General features: G+C 55.0%; 7 protein-coding genes across 10 annotated transcripts; 5 read left to right on the top strand and 2 right to left on the bottom strand.

Annotated features, from left to right (window-relative positions):
- The first annotated feature begins 3769 nt into the window (after window positions 1-3769).
- Window positions 3770-6810, top strand: PV07_06736. 4 transcript variants are annotated; one of them, XM_016393749.1, is made up of 5 exons: window positions 3770-4000; window positions 4331-4896; window positions 4958-5253; window positions 5571-6176; window positions 6226-6810. In XM_016393749.1, exons 2-5 carry the CDS (start codon window positions 4773-4775, stop codon window positions 6244-6246), a joined length of 1047 nt encoding a protein of 348 aa, XP_016247168.1. In that variant the 5' UTR covers window positions 3770-4000; window positions 4331-4772; the 3' UTR covers window positions 6247-6810. The 4 variants fall into 4 exon arrangements, with proteins under 4 accessions (XP_016247168.1, XP_016247166.1, XP_016247167.1 ...); XM_016393747.1 differs by adding an exon at window positions 5401-5466 and having other exon boundaries at window positions 3770-4896; XM_016393748.1 differs by having other exon boundaries at window positions 3770-4896.
- A 1013-nt stretch (window positions 6811-7823) lies between these two features.
- Window positions 7824-10927, top strand: PV07_06735 (uncharacterized protein). Its single transcript, XM_016393745.1, has 2 exons — window positions 7824-10068; window positions 10125-10927. Exons 1-2 carry the CDS (start codon window positions 8164-8166, stop codon window positions 10371-10373), a joined length of 2154 nt encoding a protein of 717 aa, XP_016247164.1. The 5' UTR covers window positions 7824-8163; the 3' UTR covers window positions 10374-10927.
- Window positions 10928-11434: 507 nt separating this feature from the next.
- Window positions 11435-13058, bottom strand: PV07_06734 (uncharacterized protein). Its single transcript, XM_016393744.1, has one exon. It carries the CDS (start codon window positions 12286-12288, stop codon window positions 11935-11937), a length of 354 nt encoding a protein of 117 aa, XP_016247163.1. The 5' UTR covers window positions 12289-13058; the 3' UTR covers window positions 11435-11934.
- A 1107-nt stretch (window positions 13059-14165) lies between these two features.
- PV07_06733 (uncharacterized protein) lies at window positions 14166-16316 on the top strand. The gene is made up of 2 exons (XM_016393743.1): window positions 14166-14538; window positions 14629-16316. The coding sequence occupies exons 1-2, from the start codon at window positions 14347-14349 to the stop codon at window positions 16057-16059; spliced, it is 1623 nt and encodes a 540-aa protein (XP_016247162.1). The 5' UTR covers window positions 14166-14346; the 3' UTR covers window positions 16060-16316.
- A 799-nt stretch (window positions 16317-17115) lies between these two features.
- Window positions 17116-19697, top strand: PV07_06732 (uncharacterized protein). Its single transcript, XM_016393742.1, has one exon. It carries the CDS (start codon window positions 17344-17346, stop codon window positions 18724-18726), a length of 1383 nt encoding a protein of 460 aa, XP_016247161.1. The 5' UTR covers window positions 17116-17343; the 3' UTR covers window positions 18727-19697.
- On the bottom strand, window positions 18796-20137 carry PV07_06731 (uncharacterized protein). The gene has a single exon (XM_016393741.1). It carries the CDS (start codon window positions 19666-19668, stop codon window positions 19108-19110), a length of 561 nt encoding a protein of 186 aa, XP_016247160.1. The 5' UTR covers window positions 19669-20137; the 3' UTR covers window positions 18796-19107.
- On the top strand, window positions 19866-22892 carry PV07_06730 (uncharacterized protein). Its single transcript, XM_016393740.1, has 3 exons — window positions 19866-20431; window positions 20508-21803; window positions 21876-22892. The coding sequence occupies exon 2, from the start codon at window positions 20582-20584 to the stop codon at window positions 21059-21061; it is 480 nt and encodes a 159-aa protein (XP_016247159.1). The 5' UTR covers window positions 19866-20431; window positions 20508-20581; the 3' UTR covers window positions 21062-21803; window positions 21876-22892.
- The last annotated feature ends 649 nt before the right edge of the window (window positions 22893-23541 follow it).

The following is a 23541-nucleotide window of genomic DNA, read 5'->3' as shown; positions in this document are numbered from 1 at the left end:
CGTTTCCGTTGCGTTAGACCTGGTCAACTCTGCAGCTTGTGCTACCCCGGAAGCTGCCAGGAACTGGCGAGGAACCAATAATCAACCTTGTTGACATGTCCGTCGGAGAATGGGTTGTGGGTGGGATGGATATTAGCATGGCGAGCATGGATCATGCCAGAACTCGGCGGAGGAGACGAACTGTCTGCTTGAGCTCACATTCGCGTCCATCACTGCACTGTATTCCATTCCTGTGGAACTACAAGACAGGGAGGACAGATGCAAATGAATGAGTTCGGCAGCTGGAGTGATAAATTTCTTGTCACGTGGTAAGTATTTGTCAGTTTCTAGAGTCACTATTAGGACGCTTTGCAACGAAGACACCAAGGAGAAGAAGACCCGCTCTTGCATAGTTGATTGCTGGACCGATTTGACCCGTGCAAAACCCATCGAGCTTCCCTCCAGCTTCGCGACGAGACGAGAGCCTTCGGACCCCTATTCTGCTCGGCAAGGCTGAGATCGCAAAGATGGCGTTTCAGAATCCCCGGATTTCGTCATTCGGTGCAACCGTTCAAGTCTGGCACAGGGGTCGCTAAACATCCATCTCCCCATCAACCGGGATGAATGACAGAGGCGAAGAATCCATGACCGCTGTCCCGTCCCAGCTCGACTTCCTTCAGAGATTGATGCGACGATCACGCCGGGGATCTTGTTGCACATCCCAGCCGCGCGGTCATGGACATGGCATCTTGTAATATCCACGCAAAATCCAAGAGATTGAGGTGTGGACACAAGCAATCATCTCGAAAAGCTGAGCCATAGAGAAGAATGACGTAGGTTTGGGCTGATCAAACAGAAACTCAGCCGCCTCATTTCCCACAACCTCGTTTCCCGCAAATTAAACATGTCTTGTTGTGAAACACAGTGGCTCTCACGTGGTTTGGGAGGCCGCTTCACATTCCTGCCACTCCCCAGAAACGTTTGGCATTGAAATGACCGTTTCGACATCACGGGGACGTCCTCATACGAGTATTCCGAACATGTTTACCGGCATCTAAGGGCGAGAGAGGTTGGTCGAAAGAAACCATGTGAAACGGTGTGCACCGGAAGCCCTTGGGGACTATGCTCATGGGGACCCTTGCAACTGTTATCATATCGAGGACCTCGTATACCCCGTGCCTGGCAACTCCCAAGGTTTTGTGGCATGTTCTCGTGATAAGATGATTGACCTCAGCCCCTCTCACCAAGACCAGCCATTTTCCTGGATCCTGTGTACCTCGTGAGCCACAATGTTCTTCTCGCTTCTCAGTCAACTTGCACGGCTTGGGATCGTCACAAAATTGTCCTGTTGTCCTGTTGTCCTGAGCCTGGAGCGTCCAAATCACGCCATGCAGCTTGCAGATGCCGGTACCTGGGCACCTGCGGACATCTGCCGGAAGACACCGGGAGCGAGTCCGTTGTTAGTTCCTCCTCCAGACGGAGGATTTCAAAGTCCCTCACAAAGAGATCTCAAACAAAGAAATCGAGAGGCTGGTTTACCGAGTCTGGACACATGCATGCTCTCCTCCATCTAGACCTGACCAGACGCCAATCAGTTGTCATCCAGACTTCCGCTGACGGTCGTCAAAGTTTTGATTAGGGCTTCGGAAACGCAAGACCGTGCTGCAATGCACGTCAAAATGTACCACCTCATGGCTTTTTCCATGGCGCATGACTGAGCGATCTCCCGAACAAGAAGGAAGCTCACCTCGCCATCCCCCTGCTCCTGTCAAGAGGTGGCTGGCCCAGAAGCGGCTGACCAGCGAGCATCAGAGAAGCACCAGCGGTCGGCAGGACTTGTCTATGCTTTCCTCAAGGTTTTGCTGGAGCGTGCCATCGGGCTTTGACGTACAGGGCCAGGGACAGCAAATCATCCCCGCCCCCGCACTTTGCAGGTAGTGACCAAGTACAAGTAGGTACTCAGAAAAACTCGCAAGGTTTCATGTTGGGAAGAGGGACCACTAGCTGCATCGCGCACTGGCACGTCCTCGTTCTTTAGATACGAGCTGCCGCGGTGGCGGCAAGTTGGAGATGAGACATGGCCAGTGAACACGCACTTGGCCGTGCAGATTGCCCGTAAGCGAACCAGTCCCGCCTATCTGCAAAGCTGGAGTGAGACGGCGATCAAGACTACTCCCAGACGGTTCTTACACATGTTTTTGCCACAAGCTCCCAAGTGGCATTGTGCGCGCGGCACCCACCTGGGAAATCACAAACCGGTGGGGTCTAAGTAGACGGTGTAAAAGAGACGATTGCCTATTCGCCCTGCGCTGTGCTACAATGCCCTTGGGACCCCGGCGGTGGAGTCTCGGTGCTGAACAGACAGCAGAGGGCAAGTCCTCTAGACAACCAGATTTCTTGGACAAAGTGTGAGCTCGGCATGCTGTGCATTCTTCAGGTGATTGCGCGCCGGGCCCTAGCACCACTGCTACTGCAGGCGCCACATCGCGAAGGAAGCACTGCATCATGCAGCAGCGGCAACCAATACCCGGAATCAGGCCAATGAGTGGACAGCCAGTGGCCGACCATCGGGTTCTGAAGACGGTGTCGCACATGGAGCATATGGTTTTCCAAGATTTTTGGACAGTCTTGAGGATCTCCTCGCAGTTGTACCTCTTGTGTGCCAGCAGCTTCCCAACAGGCCGGAAATATCGGCATCCAGACATGTCAACTTCGGTAGGGCCAAGCAGGGCCAATGTGGAGCTCAGGGTGGCACGAGTTTCTCGGTACACAGCTGCACAATGGCAAACCATTCTGCTTGACGTGCAGCGACTTTGGGAGACGAACAAATCGAGGGGCGTTTGGGTGAGGTATCCGGGGCCGGAAAGATCTGAATTCAAAGATCGACGAGCCTTGCAGTGTGCAGGAAGGGGTCGGTGCTTGACTCTAACCTGCAAGACAAGAAGATGGATGAATTCAGTTCATCGAGGGTCAATGCTTGAGCCGACCACGCATTGGCCACGGGGCAACCAATGAACCGCACGGTCCGCGGGGACAACAAGAACAAAGAGTAAGTTTCTGGGGGGTTTACCACGACAAGCAGAAGCAATTTGATATATCTGAGCTAAAAGCCGTTTTGGGCGGGAAGACACACGAGGAAATCTGCTCAGCAGTCAACATGATTAAATGGTGCGGGATGTTATTCTCTGTACGGAGTGGACGGGGGGGACTTGTATCAAAACAAACCTGACTGCGGACAGCTACAGAGATAGATACGGGAGAGGGTGTTTACCTTCCCGACGAGACCAGGGTCCACCAAGATTCCCCAGTCATTCGAGTATAGATAGATGCAGGCGGGCGGCAGGATTGATTTGGACCAGGGATGCGAGGGGCGGGAAGGGAACGTGTGAGGATGTCAGGACGAGTAATAACAGGCCATTGTGACAATTGTGACATTTTAACCGGGGCGCATCGAGGGGTGGCTTTGGTGGTGGTGGTAGTGGTGGTGGTGGTAGTGGTGGTGGTGGCGGTGGTCTTTGTCCCTCGTCCCTCGTCCCTCGTCCCTCGTCCCTCGTCCCTCGTCCCTCGTCCCTCGTCCCTCTGCCCAGGCGGTCGAGTCGTGGGCGTCACTACTATCAAAAATACCAAGTGTTTGCTGCGCTCCGGATCAATCAGCGTCTGAGTTGGTCGACAAAGGTCCGCCAGCGCCAGGCCAGCACGAGCACCAGCACCAGACTCCGCGCCTGTAACAAATTGATAAAAGAACGACGGCCTCCAGCTTCTCACGCACGCACTCACTTACTCACTCACTCACTCACTCACTCACTCACCCACTCACCCACCCACTCGCTCACCCACAGCTGCTGCTTGTCATGTTGATCGTTGATCGTTGATCGGCTTCACGCCCTCACCTGAAGAACCCACTCGTTGTTGTTTGACTTGTTTGACGGGATCCCACCACGCCAGGCCGTCACCAGATACGTCCAACTGCGGCTCCACCCCGGAAATAAGACCTTCGTCTATCACTCGCTCTAACTTGCTGGTCAGTCTCTCCTGCAACCTGCGTGCTGCTGCTGCGACTTCTTTTGCGATACCCTTGCCTTTTGCCCTTTGCCTTTGCCTCTGCCTCTGCCCTGACCTGCCCTGCCCTTGGCCGCTTTCCCATCTGGTCTTAATGGGCCAATTCACTCGCTAGCATCCGCTCTTCCTCTCTTCCTTCAACCTTCGCTAGTCTACGACCCAGTACTGCTGCTGCTGCGCTGCCAACATCTGCGCGGCAACCCCGTTCCTTTCAGGTTTTTGTTTCCACCTCCCATTCACCGTTGCAACAATATCTGCACCCTGTACGCATAGTTCTCATATGGTCGGATAGACTCTCGAACCCCCCTAGAGCTCCCTCGTCGCATCTCTGCCGCTCCAGTCGATCCACGTCCATGTCCGTACGCGCACCTGCGCTTGTCACTCTGTCCATCTATTCCAACACCGACCGGTCATCGCTCTTTCACGTCGAACTCTGCTCTCAAGCACAAACAATCGACCGAAGATAAAACCAAGAGATCTTCCTCAGCTCTACAAGCCCCGCCAGGTCTTCACTGAGTCGAGTTGGGGTGTCCGGCGTCTCGGGTGATACCTTCCACACAACAGCACCCTTAATCAACGAACCTCTAATGCAATAGACATCCATTCGAACCGCTGTCACGCCTGACTGTACGATTCCGTGGGCGACTCCTTGATGCGTGACTGAGGAAAAGCATTGCGATGCAGTAAGAGGTGGAAGACTCCCCATCGCTAAAGGCTCAAGCCAATCCTTCACAATGGGCTCACTTTGGACCGTCCTGTTCTTATGCACAGGCTTTGTCTCGCTGTGGGTTACACCATCTCAAGGCCTCGACATTTCTTACTGCTCTCCGGACAACAACGCCGGCAGCTACCAAGGCCGTGAGTCGCTCACCCCCCAAATCCGTGCGAAGATGCACCAATCGCTGATGTCCACCTCCAGACTACAACGAGTTCCAATCAAATGGAGCCTGTCAACAGCAATGTCAAGGTTCTTTTGCCTTTGCCGTCCTCCAAGGCTACTACTGCTGGTGCTCCAACTACGTCCCTACTCCCCAGGAAAGCACGTATAACTGCAACCAGCAATGTCCTGGCTTTACCTCGGAATGGTGTGGCAACACCGACTCTGGTCTTTATGGATATTACCTCTTGAGTGCAGGAGTCCCTCTAGGAACCTCGGGTTCGACATCCAACACCCCCTCCACGACATCCTCCCCTTCCTCCAGTCCATCATCGTCGGTTAGTATTGATGCCTCCACCTCCACCCTCACTTCCAAGCCCGCATCTGCATCCACGTACTCCTTGGATACTGGATCCCCCACTTCTTCCCCTGCTTCTGATACCTGGAAAACTGCCTCATCCGTGGTAACATATGGATCGTCTCAGAGTTCTGATGGGGCTGGCGTTGTGACTTGGTCAAGCGACACCTCGATGAGCTTAGTGAGCTCCACTGTATGACAACCCAATTCCTCTGTCGTCCTGAAATCATGATCATGAGCCCTCTTTCATTGAGACCCCTGCACGGCGCTCTAGTGCAAAGCTGACAACCATCACAGACTCCCACGACCCCTCCGCCGTCGACGACAGATCCGCCATCAACCTCAAGCAGTCCAACCCCGACTGAAATATACACCAGCGTCACCACTGTAACGGGCGAAGTTCGCACTGTGGTTGTGACACCATCTTCAGCTGCCACCTCGGATGCCACACTTGGTCAGAGTTCGACTGGCGGTGGCGGCGTCAGTACGGGCAAAGTGGTCGGCATAGTACTAGGCGTTGCTTTGGGCATTGGCGGTGTGATCGGCACTGCAGTGTACCTCTGGTTTCGCAGGCGCCACAAGAAGTTGCAGCAAGAACACGGATCGGAAACAGCTTACCTTCCTCGCACAGGTGATAGTTCGCCATCCAACAACGTTCCGTCGCGGCAAGTTAGTCAGTTGTCGTCGTCAGGCCTATTGGGGAGTAAGATTCCCCGAATCAACACGTCTGGAGTGACTCTGGGCAACGACCTGCGGAGCGCCGACACTAGCTCGACGGGCTTCGATCGTCGTAGCCTAGGCACCGACCAGAGACTGAACCCTTATGCGTTGTACATCCATGACGAGAGTCGCCTTAGCAATGTGTCTCTTCAAGACAACCAGGATTATTCCAGGCAGTTACGGGTAAGTCTCTTACCCCTGCAAACCCTCCGTCTTACTGATTTGGACATAGGTCGCCAATCCAGACCCTTGAAACACCAATATCATGGTCGACATCCGGTTAGGTACAACTAATCTTTAATGAGAATCCGCACAGTGAACAAAAGGAGAGGGATGTGCGCCCCAAGGAAATGAATTCTACGACGAGACGAGCTGTCGCTTTGGCGACCTGCAACAGTTGGTACACGCTATCCCTGAATCGGAATTGGAGGCGTTGTGTGGGCGCATTGTACATTTTAGCATAGCAAAAGATGGCGCATAGCCACGGGATACGCAGTGAGGACATGTACGCATTCAGACCAGGCGTTCGATATATGGGAGAGGGCACCTTGAGCGGGACGCCGGTTGACGCCCATGGCGCCCATCTTGAGCGTCGAAGCATTTTTGTATCATGTCCACGGGCGGGAACATTGGGCGACCACGTCGATCTGTACAGGACCTGGTCTGAGTTCTTTTTTCGCCAGGTCTACTTGTAGGTTTGGGCCGAGGAAGGCATATGGGTCTATATAGATGAAGACAAAAGTTGGCTCCCCTTTTTCATTTCTCCGTGTTGAGGCGGTGGGTAGAGACAGGTGGCGAACTGGGGCGCTCAGGTAGCAATGTGTCGTTAGGCTGACGGGGCTGTTGGTCTTGATGCCCAAAGCCCACGTAAGAATCGGCAAGGCTGTGCCCACTGTGGTGGCAGTCATGGACGCAGACTTTCCACCTAGTATGTATGCACACGAAGCATCTTTCAGGCTGAAGTTTGGCTCGTCGGGCTTCGGCCCAGCCCGTAACCCAGAAGTCGAATCCGTGGTTCTCGTAATACAGGGAAGCCGAACGTGGGCTCCAGGTTGGTCGTTAGGTGTCCTCGGTATTTACTGCGACTATTGACGGGGCGAAGCAACAGCCTCTCTTGCACCGAAAATTCCAGAAGACAAAGGACGGCCATGTGGGTTGTTGAGAGAGAGTCGAGTTCGGTTCGCGTCACTGCCCAAGGCTACCTACCTAACAAGTAGGTACATTGGTACCTGCCTACCACTTGGATCCCCCAACCTACTCGTATTACTGGTACCTCAACTAACCAGTGACCAACTGCAACGCACAAATAGGCTCACTAGGCTCAGTCCATAGCCTAGCCGCCGCAGGTTGATGCCCCCCGCGCCGCCCGCGGCCCCTCAGTCAAGTCTGGTGTTCTTCCTGGTTTTTTCCCCCAAAGACACTCCCTCGACACCAAAATGCCCTCTGGTCCCTCGCAAGTCATTGGGCTCGCGTGCATAGCACTACGTCACCTGCCCTGTCGCCAGTCACTGGCTAGTCGGTGCCCGTCATCGCCCCCTTGGTGGTGCTGCTTTTCTGTGCCGTCACGTCGCCGCGGGCCTCTGCCCTTTGGTGTGTGACTGGCTGTCTGTCTCGTCGCCTGCAATGCAATTTGGGACTGGCAGCGGGTCGTGAGTGGGATAATTGGGTCGATGAGAAGATTGTGGGCTTCTCCTTGCTGCCAGAAAAGCCCAGTGCTGTGTTGGTGGGCATGCGCCTCTGCACAAGCACACACACGTTCTCACACATGCACATGTCCCAGTTGGCGCAGCCGCAATCAGTCAGTCGGTCGAGTTGCAGTCCAAGTCCCACCTAAAAGCTAGGCTCAACTCCCCAGCTGGCTGCGCTCACCTCACCACCTTCGTAATAACTCAACCACCCCCTTCGTCCTCTGCTCTCTGCTCTCTCTCACTTCTCTTTCATCGTTGGCAGCCTGCATTTGTGCTTTTTGTTCTTCGTGTTGCTCCTGTGGGACGTAGCAGCTCTTCTTTGTAGCAGTACGTTTTACGGCCTTCATCTCTGACCAGTCATTTATTCGGGAAAGACTTTGCCCGCACCCCTCTCACGGACCAAGTTGCCAACTCAGCGAGCCGCATCCACCTGACCGCCAGCGCCCTCCCAGTCTACTTCAAATCCGTAGCCACGCCCTGTCATGGCAGGACGCCGTTACGATGACGTGGTTTACGAAGACCGTCGAGAGAGTTATGCCTCACGGAATGGTCGACGATACTACGACGACCGCTACGTGGAAGAAGAGGTAGACTATCGCCGCCCCACGCCTGTGCCTGTCCGTGAACGCGAAAGAGAAACCATTGTGCGAGAAGAGATCCGTGAGCGGCCAGGGTCTACTCCTGCTTTCCTACAAGAGGGTTATGGCCGAACCACGGCTGGACCCGTGGTCCTTCGAAAGCGAGAACAAGAAGACTTCGAGTTCGCTGCTCGGCCTCGTCGGCGATCCCCTTCCCCGCAACCGGAGAGAAAGGTCGAAAAGGAGGAGATTATCATCAGGAGAGACGAGTCCGAGTCAAGACCGCCGCCGCCCCGGATAAGAGAGCGGGAGCGAGACGTCGATCGTGAAGAGATCATCATCCGCCGAGACGAGCGGGAGCCCGAGCGCAGACTGCCACCTCCCCAACGTGACCGAGACCGGGAAGAAATTATCATTCGACGAGATGAGCGAGAACGAGAGGTACGACCCCCGCCGCCCAGGGAAATGAATTCTTCCAGAGAGGAAATCGTCATTCGCCGTGATGAGAGAGAGCGCGAGGTGCGGCCACCGCCGCCGAGGGAGATCAACTCCTCGAGGGAGGAAATTGTTATTCGTCGCGACGAGAGTGACCGACGATCCCGCTATGACGACTATGACGATGTAGTCTCCCGTCGAGGGGATTTCGACCGCAAGTCAGTCCGAGGCGACGTCGACCGGCAAGAGATCATCATCCGCCGCGACGAACAGAATCTCGACGCCCGCCGATACGAAGACTATGCGTTGACCCGTCCCAAATCTCATGAACGAGCGAGATCGAGAGTACGGCGCTCCAGTAGTGCTTCGAACGATGAAATCATCATCCGGCAACAGGAGCGAGAAGGCCGCAGTGGCACGCGCAACCAACAGGAAATTATCATTCGCAAGAGCTCTCGGTCTCGGTCTCCTGCTACGTCGGTGACCTCGGCTCGCACTGCCCTTGCGCCTCTGCCTCCGCTAGAGCCTCCGATCATCAATGCTCCTACCATCCATCAGGAGGTCATAACGCATCATCGCCATATCGACCATGGCTTTGAAGTTGCCATTCCAACCCGACCACGAGTGATCTCACGACCGCCATCGCCGCCAAGCCCGCCCCTGCCTCCTCCACCACCACCTGTACGAGCTCGATCAGAGGAGCGGATTGAGATTAGCAGGACCCAAACTCGGAATGGTCGTACGGAGAACGAGGATATTGTGATCGATCGCAGGGACGGCCCAGCCAGCCCGAAAAGCGTGGCGCCGTATACGCCTCCACCGGCACGTGATCCCTATTACGATCCCCCGGCTCGTCGTGAGGTGTACCGGGGTTATGAACGGGACGTGCAGGAAGAAGCAGAGTACTACAACGCTCGTGCCATGGATCGGGCTTATATCGGCGAAGCTTACCAAGGAGCCACCCGGGACTGGGAAATTGTCGATGTTCCTCCGGGTACTCGTCGTGTGAAAATGGACGGCGCTGGCGGGGCAAGTCAGGAGATTACCTGGCAAAGGTATAATGGCGTGCGAAGAAGCAAGTTCATGCCTGACGGAGTGGATGAACGTTACGACAGTGCGGTTGCGAGACCCCTTCCAGCGCCAGCACCTCCGCTGCCTGCGCCGCTACCTGCACCAATTCCAGTTCATCCCCCAGCTCCGCTGCCATCAGCCAATGGCGAGATTGGTCGTCGTTATGGAAAGGAGCGGGACCCCAAGGATGGCTTATGGACCGAGGTGACCAAGGATCTCGTTGTCAAGGAAGCTATTCAAGAGATGGGATATGAGTATGAGGAGACCGATGACTTCTACTATATCATCGCGTACCTGCGTTACGTGAGTGCTGGCCCGCCCGAAATCTGTTGGTTGCACAGCTGCTAACCGTTTCCTAGGAAGATATTGCTCGTCTCGTTGGTCTGTCGGATGATATTCGCAAAGAGCGCCGTAAGCGGATCAAGGAGATTGAATGGGAAAACCGAGTCCTCCCTCCTGTCGAAGAACCGCTGCCACGCCCGCTGGCCATCGAACCTCCCCCGCCTCGGCACCGGCCGGATTGGGATCGAGAAGAAGAGCGATTCATTGAGCGGGAAGTGGTCTACCGAGGGGGTCGGCCACCTCCACCGCCGGGATGGAGGCGTTGAATTTGAGCAGCCAGCAATCTAGACTTGGATGAGAAATGATGTCCGAGATGCCTCTCGCAACGAATCGAATGGATACGAATTTCCTTGGTTTGTGGTGGTTAGCGTTTTAGCAAGCGTGAGTTTCCTTGACAGCTAAAGAAAGAAAATATAAGAGGAATGCTTCATACCGGTATCATGACTCTCCGATCTCAGACTGGGTTGAAGCGGGACGATCGTGCTTGTGGCCAGGTGGACGTTCTGGAATATGGTGCCTGTTTTCTTTTTCACCTGGTACGATGGTCAAGATATGATAACGGCCCCTCGAAGAAAGTTGTGATGGTCTGACGATGAACGCTTGTCGTGAGGAGCACACCGAGCCTCCATGTCGCGGAGTGTGCCCCTCCGCACAGCGTGCTGTGTTGGTCTGCGCGATGTGATATGATGATACATGACGATAATGTCCGTGACGGGATGGTTGACGGCCTCTGTTACCCAAGTAGTTGTTGGTATATCACCTGCGTGACTTTACAATCTTTGACGAGTGCCGGCTTTCATCCAGCCTTGCCAGGTTGCTATCTTATCTACTCCTTCAGTCTGTGCGAGTAGCTACCTAGGTATGCCACTACCTGGTGTCACTAACTAACTAATTCGAAGCTCCCTTTGAGTACCGAGTACTCGGTGCCTCGTAAGTGCTTCTCATGGCGTTGTGCCGTGTGAGTGAAGTCGCGTGTATCGTCGTCACCCGTACGCCTTCAGACGTCACAGGAAGTGTGCTACTCGTAGTTAGAGACGACGCCACAAGAGAGGGAAATCAAGGAGCCCTTACGAGCGTTATTCTCCGGGAGGAGCCTTCGGTCCGCAAGGGAGGAAGGGACGGAAGGGTCGTGGCGTCGCCCCGAAAGGCTAAAGTCGCTCCGAAGATGGAGGAGGCTGGACCAAAAGGAGGGACGTGGCGTTGCGTCGTCTATCAGCCAGCCGGCCGGCCAGCCACTTAACCCTTTACTACGACTGCCTCATACTAGTACTCCGTACGTACGGGCTACTCGAGTCAGCCATCATTCAGGGGATTGTTAGGTACGGCGCTCATTATTCAGAACGGGGACCCGAGCGCCCATTTTGCATTGCAACAACTCCTAAAACATGTCGTGTGTGTGTGTGTGCTGCGTATCGTCAGTCTACCCATACACTTGCCACTGTTGTCTCGCGCCAAAGCCCACGACGCCAAATGCTCCGACAGGGACGGCGGCCTGTTTCCCATTTCCACAGCAAGGCCAAGCTTGTCTCAGAGGTAGATGATGGCCAAAAGACAAAGACAGGTAGGTCTAGGCCCAGACACCATGACAAACAAACTCTGTGGCATTCTTCGAATCGTCAACTCCTTGTCTGCTCGTTATCGCCATTCTGTCCCTCGAGGGGCAAGTGTGAGATACAGCTGTAGGTTCTGGCTATGCAAATCCGTCTGCGCCACTTCCTTCGCGCGGAGGGGGTTTGTGGTAGAGGGTTTCAAACTGGGCTCCTGGGGTAGTGGTAACCGGCTTCCCTTCGACTGGCGGCGCGGTCGGCCTCGTCCTCGTCTTTAATCTCAATGCTCGTGCTCACGAAGATCTGGTTGTTGGTGTTGAGCTCCTCTTGGCTCGAGCTGTCGTTGGCCCACAACGTGTTTGGTGACGCTGCTCATTTTGTCCTTCCACCGCCGGGTCTGCCCACCGCCCGACACCTTGGCAGGAGGACATCTTCTCTCCTTGCAAACGTCCATGAACGTCCCTCTACCACGAAACGGTTCTGGTGCGACGCACGATGGGACAAGCGAGGTCGACTCCAGCCCGAGACCGCATGGGAACTTGGAATTTACCATGTTTTGGCAAAAAAAGTTCCACAAGGTGCAGTTGAGGAATCCTAGGTCACCACCACTAGTGTGGGTATTGGACTTTGGCATGGGAGAAGTCTCAGGAGGTCCGACGGCGGTGTGGTGCTAAGGGAACACTAGATAGAAAGCGAACGAGGCCGAGGCTGGCCCTTGAGCTCTGCTAAAAGACGGACGACTCCGGGTTGCCACGATCGCCTTGGATCTGCGGGTGAGGGGGCGACGGGAATTGAATGGATGTACTCTGTAGTGCCTGAAGCATGAAATCTGAACCAGAAGAGGGGCTGCATGCACCAAGTACCATTGAGATAGGTCCGTACTCAATGCATGTGGTCGGAACGAGCACGCCAGACGAAGACGGCTTAGTACTATCGAGGCCGAGCAAACGCAACCTGCTCATGGTGCCTCCGGGGCTAGGCCTCCTCGAAGGTCAACAGTTGCCCGCTTCCCAGCATGGCCGTTGTTGGCGCTAACCAGACTGTCGATCGAATGTCGATGAAGGAAAACAAAAACCCACTTGGTTCAAGGCAGAATTTTGCATTAGAGGTGTCGGCACAAAGCTTGAAGTGTCTAGTGCGCCGAGCCGAAGTCCGGGGAACCAGAGCATCGGACGAGCAAGGTAGCTTCGATACAAGTTGGTTGTGGCAACGTCGACAGCTTTTTCATGTGTTCCCTGCAAGTTGCATGACAAGTACGAGTGGAAAGCTCCATAATTGCATGAGCGCCAGTCCTCCGGTACCAGCAGAGTCCCTCTGGAGGACCGACGCTTGGTGATTTGCACTTGCTAGATGGTAGAGGTGGCCTGAGTTTGGTCTTGGCCCAGAGTCCTCTCGCCTCCGTCCGCGTGGGATCGGCGAGCGAAGGTTGGATAGATGGGGCCATTATTAATGAGCTGAGCGTTGAGCCAGAGGTAGGGTACCTGCAGAATGGGTCATGGGTCGGGCATTAGGGTCAATTAGTGATTGCAAGATTGGGTGATGGAGAGCAGTTGGGAAACGTCTGCCGCAAGCGCAGTCTGGATCAGGTGATGACACTATCCTTAATCAGGTTAGAATTCTACCTATGTGGATATCCCGCTTGGATCGGGATTCAGGGTTATATCAAAGGCTGATCCCTCGGCAATCCATGACACAATCTAACATCTGGGCCTAGGGGTGCAACACAACAGGAGGCGAGATGCCACGATGTAGCTTGTCAACTCCTCCCTACTACCGCTAGGGCTTCGCATTTCCAGCTCGATGGAGTGAGTACGACCACTCTCGTTAATTCCCTTTGCACCTTTCGCGGGCCCCCCGCCAGCCTCGCCAGGAGTGCCTCGTGGCAACGAAAGATAAGACCCAAGATGTCGGCATACGTTCCGAGCTCTCCAGTCTCTGGACCATCTCCATTGGAGCTAAGTCTCACTCGTCCTGGCCAGATTCCCTTGGCTGCATTACGCTGCACAACGGCGAGTTCAAGCAACCCACGAGCCAGGATGTTGCTGCGACTTCAACGTTAGCTCCAGGGACAGCAACCGTCTTCTATGTTGAACACGGGGTGCGAGGGATTATTCTTATTCCTGATTCTCCGCCTGAAAAGCTAGGCAGCGCCAGTGTCTCCAAACATGGCAGACGCCAGACTCCAAATTCGGATGGTTTTGGATCTCATATTGAACCATTGAAAGGGAACACCCACTTCTTTCTGTCCAGTCCACTTTGTCTGATTGTCGACACAAAGACATGAGAATGTCTAGCGACTGTCGAAGCGTCATTTGGCCACGCGACAGGCCCACACCACTATCATCCTGCCCTTCTACAACGTCGCAAACGAGGTACACCCAACAGGGCATAATTGCGTGGTCGACGAAATTTGATCTGACATCTCGGAGGTGTGGACACCACCAGAAGACTGACCCTGGCCAACGTAAGTAGCCGGCCTATTCTCTTCAATCCCAGCTCTCTCGCTTCATCTTCTGCATCTCAACCTTTCGGCTTTGTGGAACGTCCAGCTCGCAGTCGTTAGGCCCAGGCTAAGTCTGCTTTTGCGCCTTGGAAAGTGTAAAGCGAGCATCAATCGTTGAATCCACACGGTCGCAGAAGTCTTCTAGAAGCCTTTGTTTCCTCGCTTCTCTCCTACTCTTCTCCGCCCATTATGCTCTTCTCCCTGCACGTGGCTGCCCTCGGCCTGGGGTTTGCGGCGTGCATCGCCGCCCAGGACAGCACCTTTGAGCCACCTGATTTCAACGTCACCCAGGCACTCATTGATCAAGGCGTCAATGTGTCGGGCCTGCCAGAGCTGGGTTCCCTCACCAAGAGATCGTCTATCTCTGCATGCTCGATTGCAGTGAGTTTTCATCCACCCCCAAAGCATCGTCGAAGTCCCCAAGATCCGTCAGACAGCCTCCCTGGTTTACCCACTGACAGCTTCCTCCAGTGTGACACTCTGAGGCTCCTCTTTAGGTCATCAAACGTGATTGCGCAAGGCAGTCAAGCCTACAATGCCTTTACCGACGCGTACTGGTCTATTCAGCAAGAAAGTGTTGACCCTTACTGTATCTTCAAACCGACCAGTGCGACCCAAGTATCGATAGCAATCTTGCTCTCCCGACTCACCCAATGTCCCTTTGCAGCCAAGTCCGGTGGGCATGCAGCCTTCGCCGGCGCCTCCAACATCCAGGGCGGTATCACCATGTCACTCGAGAAGATCAACGCAATCCAACTCTCACCTGACAAGAAGACCGCCGCCATTGGCCCTGGTAATACGTGGTTCACCGTGTACACCACTCTACAGCCTGCCGGTGTGACGGTGATTGGCGGCCGTGTTTCAGCCATTGGAGTGGGTGGCCTCACCACTGGCGGCGGTATTTCTTTCTTCTCCAACATCTACGGCTGGGCCTGCGACAATGTCGTCAGCTATGAAGTGGTCACTGCGCGCGGTACCATTGTCACTGCCAGCGCCACCCAGAACAGTGACCTGTACTTTGCCCTGCGAGGAGGTGGCAACAACTTCGGCATCGTGACCAAATTCACGCTGAACGCCATTCCTCTCCCTGGCGGCTTGATGTGGGGTGGCGGCCGCGTGTCCACGGAAGACCAGTTCGACGCTCTCATCGACGCCTTCTACAACGTCGGAGTCAACTCGCCTCAGGACCCCAACGCCGCGCAAATCCTGTCGTTCGCCTATGCACAATCTGCCGATCTCAACATCGCCGCTGCCGACCTGCAATACGCAAAACCCGTTGCCAACGCATCCATCTTCGACGAATACTTGTCCATCCCCGCCATTTCCGACACCACCAAAGTCCGCACATTGGCAGACCTGACTCAGGAATTCAACGCCAGCAACCCCGACGGACTGCGGGAGACCTACTGGGCAGCCACGTACAAGCTCAACAAGAACCACACGGCCTCGGTCCGAGACATCTTCTTTGAGGAGCTCGACTCGATCAAGGATGCCGCCGGTCTGGTGCCGGCCGCGACTCTGCAGGTCATCACCGAGGGCCAGCTAGCGGGCATGACCAAGAACGGCGGGAACCCGCTGGGCCTCTCCGCCTCCGCGGGCCCGTTCCTGCTGCTCAACACGAACATGATGTGGACCGACGCCGCCGACGACACCCGGATCCTCCAGGCCAACCAGCGCATCATCGACCGCACCGTGGCCCTGGCCCAGTCGATGGGGCTGTGCGAGGACTACATCTACATGAACTACGCCAGCCAGTTCCAGGACGTCATTGCCGGCTACGGCTCGGCCAACCAGGCCCGGCTGCAGAGCATTGCCGCCGAGTACGATCCCAGGGGCGTGTTCCAGACGCTGCAGCCGGGGTACTTCAAGCTGGCTGGACCGCCCAGCCCTACTGGCCCGTAGAGCTGCCCTCGTGTGCCTGGGAGAAGTGGCATGTAGTTTTAACGGCGGAAAACTGCATTATCGGGGTTTCGGAAAGCGTTCTGTTTATGTGGTTTGGCTTTTGTTTCGGATTTCACGTATTAACAGTCATGGGATTCATGTTCAGCGACCGTCTGTTGTGTCATACGCCGCCAGCCCGGCCAAAGATTTTGCACTGTATTATTGGGGTTTTAATCAAGACTTTTCACCATGTATGAAAATACACTTTATGATGGCAGGGCTCAAATGAATGCGGCAAATTCTAATTCTCCTCAGAAGACCTCGTGTTTCATACTCGAATCTAAATCCACGTACCTTTCTAATCGGAAGGATTCTTTGGGGTCGATGGAGCTTGCGCCGTTCTCCAAAGAGGGTCTTTGAACCACTGAATTTCCCCCACAGGCCGTTTCAGTTTCCAGGCCCCTTCGCACGCCCCTCCGCTGACAGGTCTGATGTAAAACGACTAGCACGCTGGGAGCGGAAGCAGTCGAGAGCCACATGGCACAGACGAACTGGGGATCCATGGTTCCTGTGCATGCCTTCCCCCCGGCAGAGGGCGGTCCTTGTCAGCCCAAGATGCCGGAACCCTGCTCAGTCGCAATCTTCGCGGGAACTGATACGCGCTTAGATAGATAGCCGTGATGGGTGAAGTTTATCGAAAAGGCGCAGGAGATTACTTCGACTGCTTACTCGTATGGATGAATGCCAGGGGGACAACAAAGGTGTAAGTGGCAGCTGGCTGCGTAATGTGTGCGTGTTCATTGCAAGCGGCATGCGCCCATCGGAGAAACTGTCACAACATTGAGACCAAGTCTTGGCCCGTCCTTTTTCTGGATCTCTTGGCTAACCCATGCAGACTGTCTTGATAGAGAAGACAAAGGCAAGTAGATCGGCTTGTACGAGGGCCACCAGGCTGAGCTCACGAGGCTGAAGATTACCTAGAACAAGTTAGCCGCGAGCTAAACCACATCTGGATCCCTCACCGGGCAAATGACGGCATCGTCCTTGGAAGACACCAAGTGCAAGAAACAACCACACGACAACTTCGACCATGCCACCTCTTCCACGGTGCCTACGTTGCCTCTCTTTTCTGCAAGATTGATCTCCATCCAGGTGTCTAATACCATCAGGTCGGGCCTAGCTCAATGGTCTTCCCAGGCTGTTTGCAGCTGCCATTCTCACATACCCACCATCTCCTGAAAGACAAACAATTAAACTGAATTCATCACTCACCACACACACACTCCCATTTCTGCCCTAGACAGAATGGCCAATCAAACTGCATCCGACGACGGAGACTCCCTCAGCGTCTACATCTTGACATACAACTGCGCCCGAACCCTCGTCGACCCAGCAAATTTTGCGCCGTATCTCTTCCACGCCCTCCCGCCACGCAGCGACCCCCCAGAGCTTCTCGTCCTCTGCCTGCAGGAGCTCGCGCCCATCAGCTATGCTTTCCTCGGGGGCTCGTTCTTGACGCCGTATTTCAAGGCGTTCCGGGAGGTCGTCAGGCTCGCCTCCAAGGACCACGGATACGTGAACGTGGTGAGCAGGAACCTGGGCATGACCGCCATCATGGTCTTTCTGAGGGATGACGTCGTCAATCACCTCACGTGGGTAAGGACGGCCGGAGCGGGCGTGGGCGTGAGCGAAATGGGTAACAAAGGCGCCGTGGGCGTCCAGCTGGGATATCGAACCACACGAGGTGGTTCCCCAGCAGATGGCGAGGTCGATGACGAGGGCGGAGAAGTTGAATTCACCTTTGTTTCGGCCCATCTGGCGCCCATGGAAGATGCTCTCGAGAGGCGAAATGAGGATTACAAGAACATTATGCGGAGATTAGTATTCCTCCCGGATCAGAGGCTCAAGGCTCCGTTGCCTGGGGGCGAAGAAGGGGAAGATGCGCCTCTGCTGCAGGGAGAACTCGCTTGGCAAGAGCATGAGACCCTTGCTGAAGAAAGAGGGATGTACTCAGCATCATCATATTTCTTCTTCGCTGGTGACCTCAACTATCGCACGTCACTGCTACAACCGTCTCCACAGGACGTCGAGGACAAATTCCCGCAGCCCAGCGCGAACAGAGACGATCCCATACACTTCCGCGATCTGCTCGCTGAAGACCAACTTACTCAGCAGGTCAAGGCTGGCAAGACTCTACACGGGTTGACAGAAGCGCCAATCACGTTCCCACCCACCTACAAGTACAACACTGACGGAAGCAAGGCTGTCCTCCTGGTCACTGGAGAAGACCGACAACACTGGAGCTGGGCACGTCATCGCTGGCCCAGTTGGTGCGACCGAATATTCTTCTCGAGCCCCCAGGGAGGTGACGTCAAAGTGACTCCGCAGAGATACACGTGTCTGCCGCTCTTTGCAACCTCAGATCACCGTCCCGTAGCACTGGCAGCCTCAGTGCCCTTGAGGGCGGTATCCAATGCAGGGCAGGTGGAGGGTGAGAGGGGCCCGACAGCACCATTCGGCATCGACCCGGAGTGGAGGAGCAAGAGGGTCCAGGCACGTAGGAAGGAGCTGGCCGTGGGGATCATGGCTTATCTGGCGTTGACGTGGGAAGGGAACGGGTTGCTGGTTGCAACGACAATTGGCGTTGTGGGTGGATGGTTGATTATCAGATCTCTGCTCATGGGTTGAATAGGTCAAAGAGCGGGAAGAGGCAGCCGGATGATCGGCAACGAGTGACAGAGCTTCGCAGTGCCGACAGTCAGGATTCCACGGCTTGTCCAAAGGAGGGAATTGAAAGTGACTAAGAAGAGTATAGAGGCATCAAGGGTGGGTGTTGGCCTGCTGATTCACCAAGTGTGGGGGGATAGCGCTCCAAGGAGCAAGGATTACGCGAGTGCTTCTCGAAGGTTGACACGCTTCGATAGGCATTCTAGCGCCGCCGTGGAAGGATTCTCAGTTGGGACATTTCCCCTGTTGATCTTTGACCTGTGCTTCGGACCCAGTGGACGCAAGAGGAAGGCGCGGGGAATGGCCTGGATGCAATGAAACGACATGCTCTAAGCTACTGGATCACGTTGACGACAGTAATCTGGCCCCAAGCCCAAGGCTCCCCAAATGGGCGACTTCCTGAAAGGCTCGACACCATCTCCAGGTCGAGGGCATTGCCGGTGCATCATCTTTGTGGACATGCGCGAACATCAAAGGCCTCGGGCCATGGACCGCTTGTAAAAGCTGGTCAACGACAGCTAGGATGGCCATGCCCCTCATTTTTGGAGTTCTGAGTACCTTCCTCAAGTTCTCTGCATACGCTTGTCCATGGGAGCAGAGTCCAGCGTATGGGCAGCGACTGTTCCGACGGTGCAGCTGACATAACAAGACGCAGCGGTATGATGGGAGCTCGGGCTCCCGTGGGCTCTTGTCAGCCTTTGGATCCAAACCGCAAGGTCCTTCATTGGCCCACGGACCGAGACGCAAAGGAGGTGGTGTGGGTTGACTGGTGGAAGTGGTGTGATGACTACTATTGAAGACTGTGGTCCGGTCCGAGGATTGTACGACCTCTATTTCCATGGGAACAGAAAGAGAAAAGGTGTCTAGCAGACGACCTTTGTGCAACCCCGCAATGCCAATCATGCCATTTACCAGGCGTTTATCAGATCCGGAGATGAATCTAGACCAGCTGGGCGAGCTTGTGGTCTGGACCTCAAACCATCAGCTGATTCATAGGCGCTGGCAACGCGTTTCAGATGCGGCGTCCGGAATTGCTTGTGATCTAGCGGCCCAAGTACGGGGACAACAAATGAATTGCGGAGATTGTCTCTGTTTTCCAACCCCGAGAACACTCTTTGTGCTCCGAATAATAAAAAATGATTTTTTCTTCCCCCCAAGGGTAAAATATTTCGTGGTGTGAGTGCCTTGGGAGCATGTGGATGCTCGTCCCACCGAGTGGTATGAATCGAGAGTGTGCTGTGAGTCACCTTAGCCCACCCAACAAGGAGCGTATCGAGTGCGTTGCGGACTTGATCGCACAAAGAGGATAATTTGATGACAGGCAGACGCATTGTGAAGACTTGGAGTACATAATGGCATAAGGATGTGGAATCAGCCCGCATGGATCCGTCGTAGGGAAAAGGGAGTTTTCCTTAGGCAGAGAGTTATGGGCGGCGATAGGCGCCGAGAGAGCCTGGCACCTGGAGCAACCAGGTAGCATGCCAGCCTGACTAAGGAGTGAGGGGCCTACCGAGTAAGGAAAGTGCAACTTGCAGGGCACCAGGAGTATTCAGCTGGCAGAGAGCCTGGTGGATGGTGGAAAGGGGTAAGCGTACTCCCACAAGCGCTGGACAGGACCACGGGAACACAGGCAAGAACGCAACGTAACAACACAACACCATGCAAGGTAACCAGTTGGCGAAACCTCGTGTCTGCGCTGTGGACGATATTTTCCGGAACTTTGGCTAATTTTCCCCCTGCAGTCTCGATTATTGATTTGCTGAGGTGAACGAGGGCTGAGTGGTCCGATCAAAGGAACACGGAGAGAAGTACTCGTATGGAGGTACGTAACGGAGGCCGGAGGAGGGAGGGAGGAGGACGGAGGACTCGCACGACTCGTTTTCTGTATACCTATACGAGGGCACGATGGCGGCGGAGACGTGCTTGCGTGTTGTGTGCGCGTAAGTACCGAGTACGGAGCACGGAGCAATGTACGGAGTATGAGCTGCGTATCTGGAAACGGCTCTTTTTGCGGGCGAGAAAGGGAGTTGTGTGGTGCCGAGGATCCAGGGCGAGGGCGCAGGCGCAGGCACAGGCACCGACCACGGGGGGGCACAGGCACAAGCGCAGGTGCAGGTGCAGGTGCAGGCGCCATTGGGAAAAACAATTCGGTGATGTGGTGACCACTGACCAGACCAACAAAGGAAGTCGTACGTTCTGCTCCCGTAATGTGCAGGGACTGCAGGGTGGGGTGGGGAACCATAACGTGATGAGGCCGCGACTGAGCGGAAGAACAGTCAGGCGGTGCCCCCTGTAGGACGAGTGGACAAGTGGACGAGTACGACGGGGGTCCATGGCCTGTGGTGCTGGGTCCCTTGCCCGCCTGGGACCTTGGGGCCTTGGTGCACTGGGTGCCCTGATGCCCTGATGCCTTGGTGCTAGCCGTGGATGTGTCAGGCCAGCCCCGAGCTGGGCTGACCCATTAACTTTTGCCCGATGGTTTCGGAGCTCGGGGCGTGACATCTTTTTGCATCGCTGGGCATGCACTCACTTGCTGATCACCGATCCGCTAAACCATAACCCACTGCAACCATCACCACTGCGCAGACTGGGCACTATATCACTCTCCTTCCATCCGCCTTCTTCGAGGCCTTCGATCTCCTTTTCTTCTGAACAACAAACACCCCATTGACCGAACCAAGACCTCGCCTCGTCGACCACTCTTGTGTATAGACTGCGACTCCGTTGTGCGGTACAACCACCGTCACCCTCAACAACCCAACACCTTTGCGAGACCCCTTGGCCCAAAACGATCATCGATCTGAAACGTACACAAACGTCATCACTTTTATTGGCAACTCAACACTCGACCTGCGTTTACATATCATCCACCGACAGCCTGTCCAGTTCGAGATTCCTCTTCTCCTCCTGCGCTGTCACCAACACCGAAAAGAACAGAACAAGCAAAAAGAAAATACACCATGTTCTCGTGCTCAAATCAACCTCGGGGATGCCGCGGGCGATGCGACACTGCTGGCGGCAAGTGCGCAGAGTGCCGAGTACGTTTTGGCCCTCTCCCACATCACATCTGCCCCTACGCGCTTATTTCTAACTCGTGTTTCTCCTTGCAGATGTACAACTTCCGCAGTCGACCTAGCCGACCTTTTCGATCCGTTCTCACACAGCCGCTCAACGTCCGGTCGGGTCTGCTGACTACGTCATTCGAGGCTGATGTCACCATGCCGCGGTGCCCTGCAGATGAGGCCAGATAATTGCCCACTGCGAGCTTTCAAACCCAATCACCACCCTCGCACCAATCTCACACATTCATCCTTCGGCAACTCATGCCTTTGCCTTTTGCCCTTCGCCCAACCTTGGCGACATCCCAGGCCACGGCGAAACCACACGCCAGGATTGGGCCCCTCATGAAACCTTGATACCCCACGAGCTACGACCATTGACGACCGCCGCCTCCGATTGGAGTTTGGCTTCTTTTATCCGGCCATCACCGCTTTTTAGCAATTTCACCACTCGAATTTCTTGTCTTTGTTGGGTTTCAGCGTCGGCGTCTTCAGGGGGGGTACACCTTGCCATCAGCATGGATTTTTAGCGACTTTTCCTGCATCCGGAGGCAGCAATACGACCATGCATTTCATCTGCAATATTTTTCCACTGTTTGATTGGGGCCCGACACACCGCGTTGTTGTCGGTCTGCGGCCCCAGTGTATCAACGCTATGTTCAGTGACGCCAGATTTGGACACGAGTGACGACAGGCCTTGCAGCTGGCAGCTGCAGGTGGAAGAGTCCTTGTGACAAAGTTGAGGCGGGGTTTGTCGATCCTTTTCTGCGCCGGCTTGGGCCAAAAAGCACACATCAATGGAAAGGGGTTGGGTGGGAGGGGGGAATAGCACAAAAGCGAACGGAGACCGGGCGTCCACGTTAATCGGTAGTGAGCCAGCAACTGGTTTTCCTGCTCTCATGTACCAACATTGGTTTGCGTCGGCAATGTCTCACACGCAAGCTGGCCTGTACCTTACAAGACAGTGACAAGCTATATTATTATCATTATTCCGGGTCCAACTCATTCCCAAACACGGAGAGTGACCTAGGCAAACGAACCAAAACAAAAAAAAGTTGAACAATTTCATCTCTAGCTTCGCTCCATGTGCTGTCCTGTCCCTCCTGCACCAATGACACCCAATGACACTGCACCCGCTGATCAGTTTTTAGCCCCTTACCTGCACAATGCCAATGCAAGCACTGACTGATACGCCTGACTTGGTCGTGCATATCACGAACTAGATGCTGAGATGAACCCGACAGCGGTGGCTGCACACACACACACACATACGCATCTTCGCATCACTTTCTCTACCGAGTACACAGGGCAGCCCGCCGCCCAGGGCACGTGTGGGAAAATGCCTCAGCTCTTCTTCCCCACCAGGTCCGCGTACACGAAAGACTTTCCAGTCCGTTCCGGGCTCGGCACTATCATTCACTCGATCCCATGCCACCACCTCGCATGGAGAGGGAGCCTCGGGTCATCTCTCTCGTATTGAGATTAATGGCGCTTCTGCAGCTGATGGCGAACGTGGTAACGTGGACCGAGGATAAGCAGTGGCATTGTTGGTCTTTTCTTTTTCGGCCGTCGCGCAGTAGTTCGAGAAGCAAGGAGTAGGTCGTCTTCTAATTTTGGGCCTCCATTGCCAGTAGGCACAGGGGCTGGTGAGACAACAAGCGGGCAGTGCTTTCTGGCTCACTACCACTAGGCCTGCAGCAATCGCCTTGAAGCAGCG

Source organism: Cladophialophora immunda (assembly GCF_000835495.1).
Source record: "Cladophialophora immunda strain CBS 83496 unplaced genomic scaffold supercont1.4, whole genome shotgun sequence".
In the NCBI taxonomy this organism is placed as follows: Eukaryota; Fungi; Ascomycota; class Eurotiomycetes; order Chaetothyriales; family Herpotrichiellaceae; genus Cladophialophora; species Cladophialophora immunda.
This window is presented reverse-complemented; position numbering and strand designations above follow the sequence as displayed.

Coding starts and splice junctions, on each gene's coding strand:
- PV07_06736 (XM_016393746.1), top strand. CDS start 4,773: ATGGGCTCACTTTGGACCGTCCTGTTCTTATGCACAGGCTTTGTCTCG. Junction 4,897..4,957: donor CGCCGGCAGCTACCAAGGCC/GTGAGTCGCTCA, acceptor GTCCACCTCCAG/ACTACAACGAGTTCCAATCA. Junction 5,467..5,570: donor TGAGCTTAGTGAGCTCCACT/GTATGACAACCC, acceptor CAACCATCACAG/ACTCCCACGACCCCTCCGCC.
- PV07_06735 (XM_016393745.1), top strand. CDS start 8,164: ATGGCAGGACGCCGTTACGATGACGTGGTTTACGAAGACCGTCGAGAG. Junction 10,069..10,124: donor TCATCGCGTACCTGCGTTAC/GTGAGTGCTGGC, acceptor ACCGTTTCCTAG/GAAGATATTGCTCGTCTCGT.
- PV07_06734 (XM_016393744.1), bottom strand. CDS start 12,288: ATGCCAAAGTCCAATACCCACACTAGTGGTGGTGACCTAGGATTCCTC.
- PV07_06733 (XM_016393743.1), top strand. CDS start 14,347: ATGCTCTTCTCCCTGCACGTGGCTGCCCTCGGCCTGGGGTTTGCGGCG. Junction 14,539..14,628: donor TCTCTGCATGCTCGATTGCA/GTGAGTTTTCAT, acceptor AGCTTCCTCCAG/TGTGACACTCTGAGGCTCCT.
- PV07_06732 (XM_016393742.1), top strand. CDS start 17,344: ATGGCCAATCAAACTGCATCCGACGACGGAGACTCCCTCAGCGTCTAC.
- PV07_06731 (XM_016393741.1), bottom strand. CDS start 19,668: ATGATTGGCATTGCGGGGTTGCACAAAGGTCGTCTGCTAGACACCTTT.
- PV07_06730 (XM_016393740.1), top strand. CDS start 20,582: ATGGAGGTACGTAACGGAGGCCGGAGGAGGGAGGGAGGAGGACGGAGG.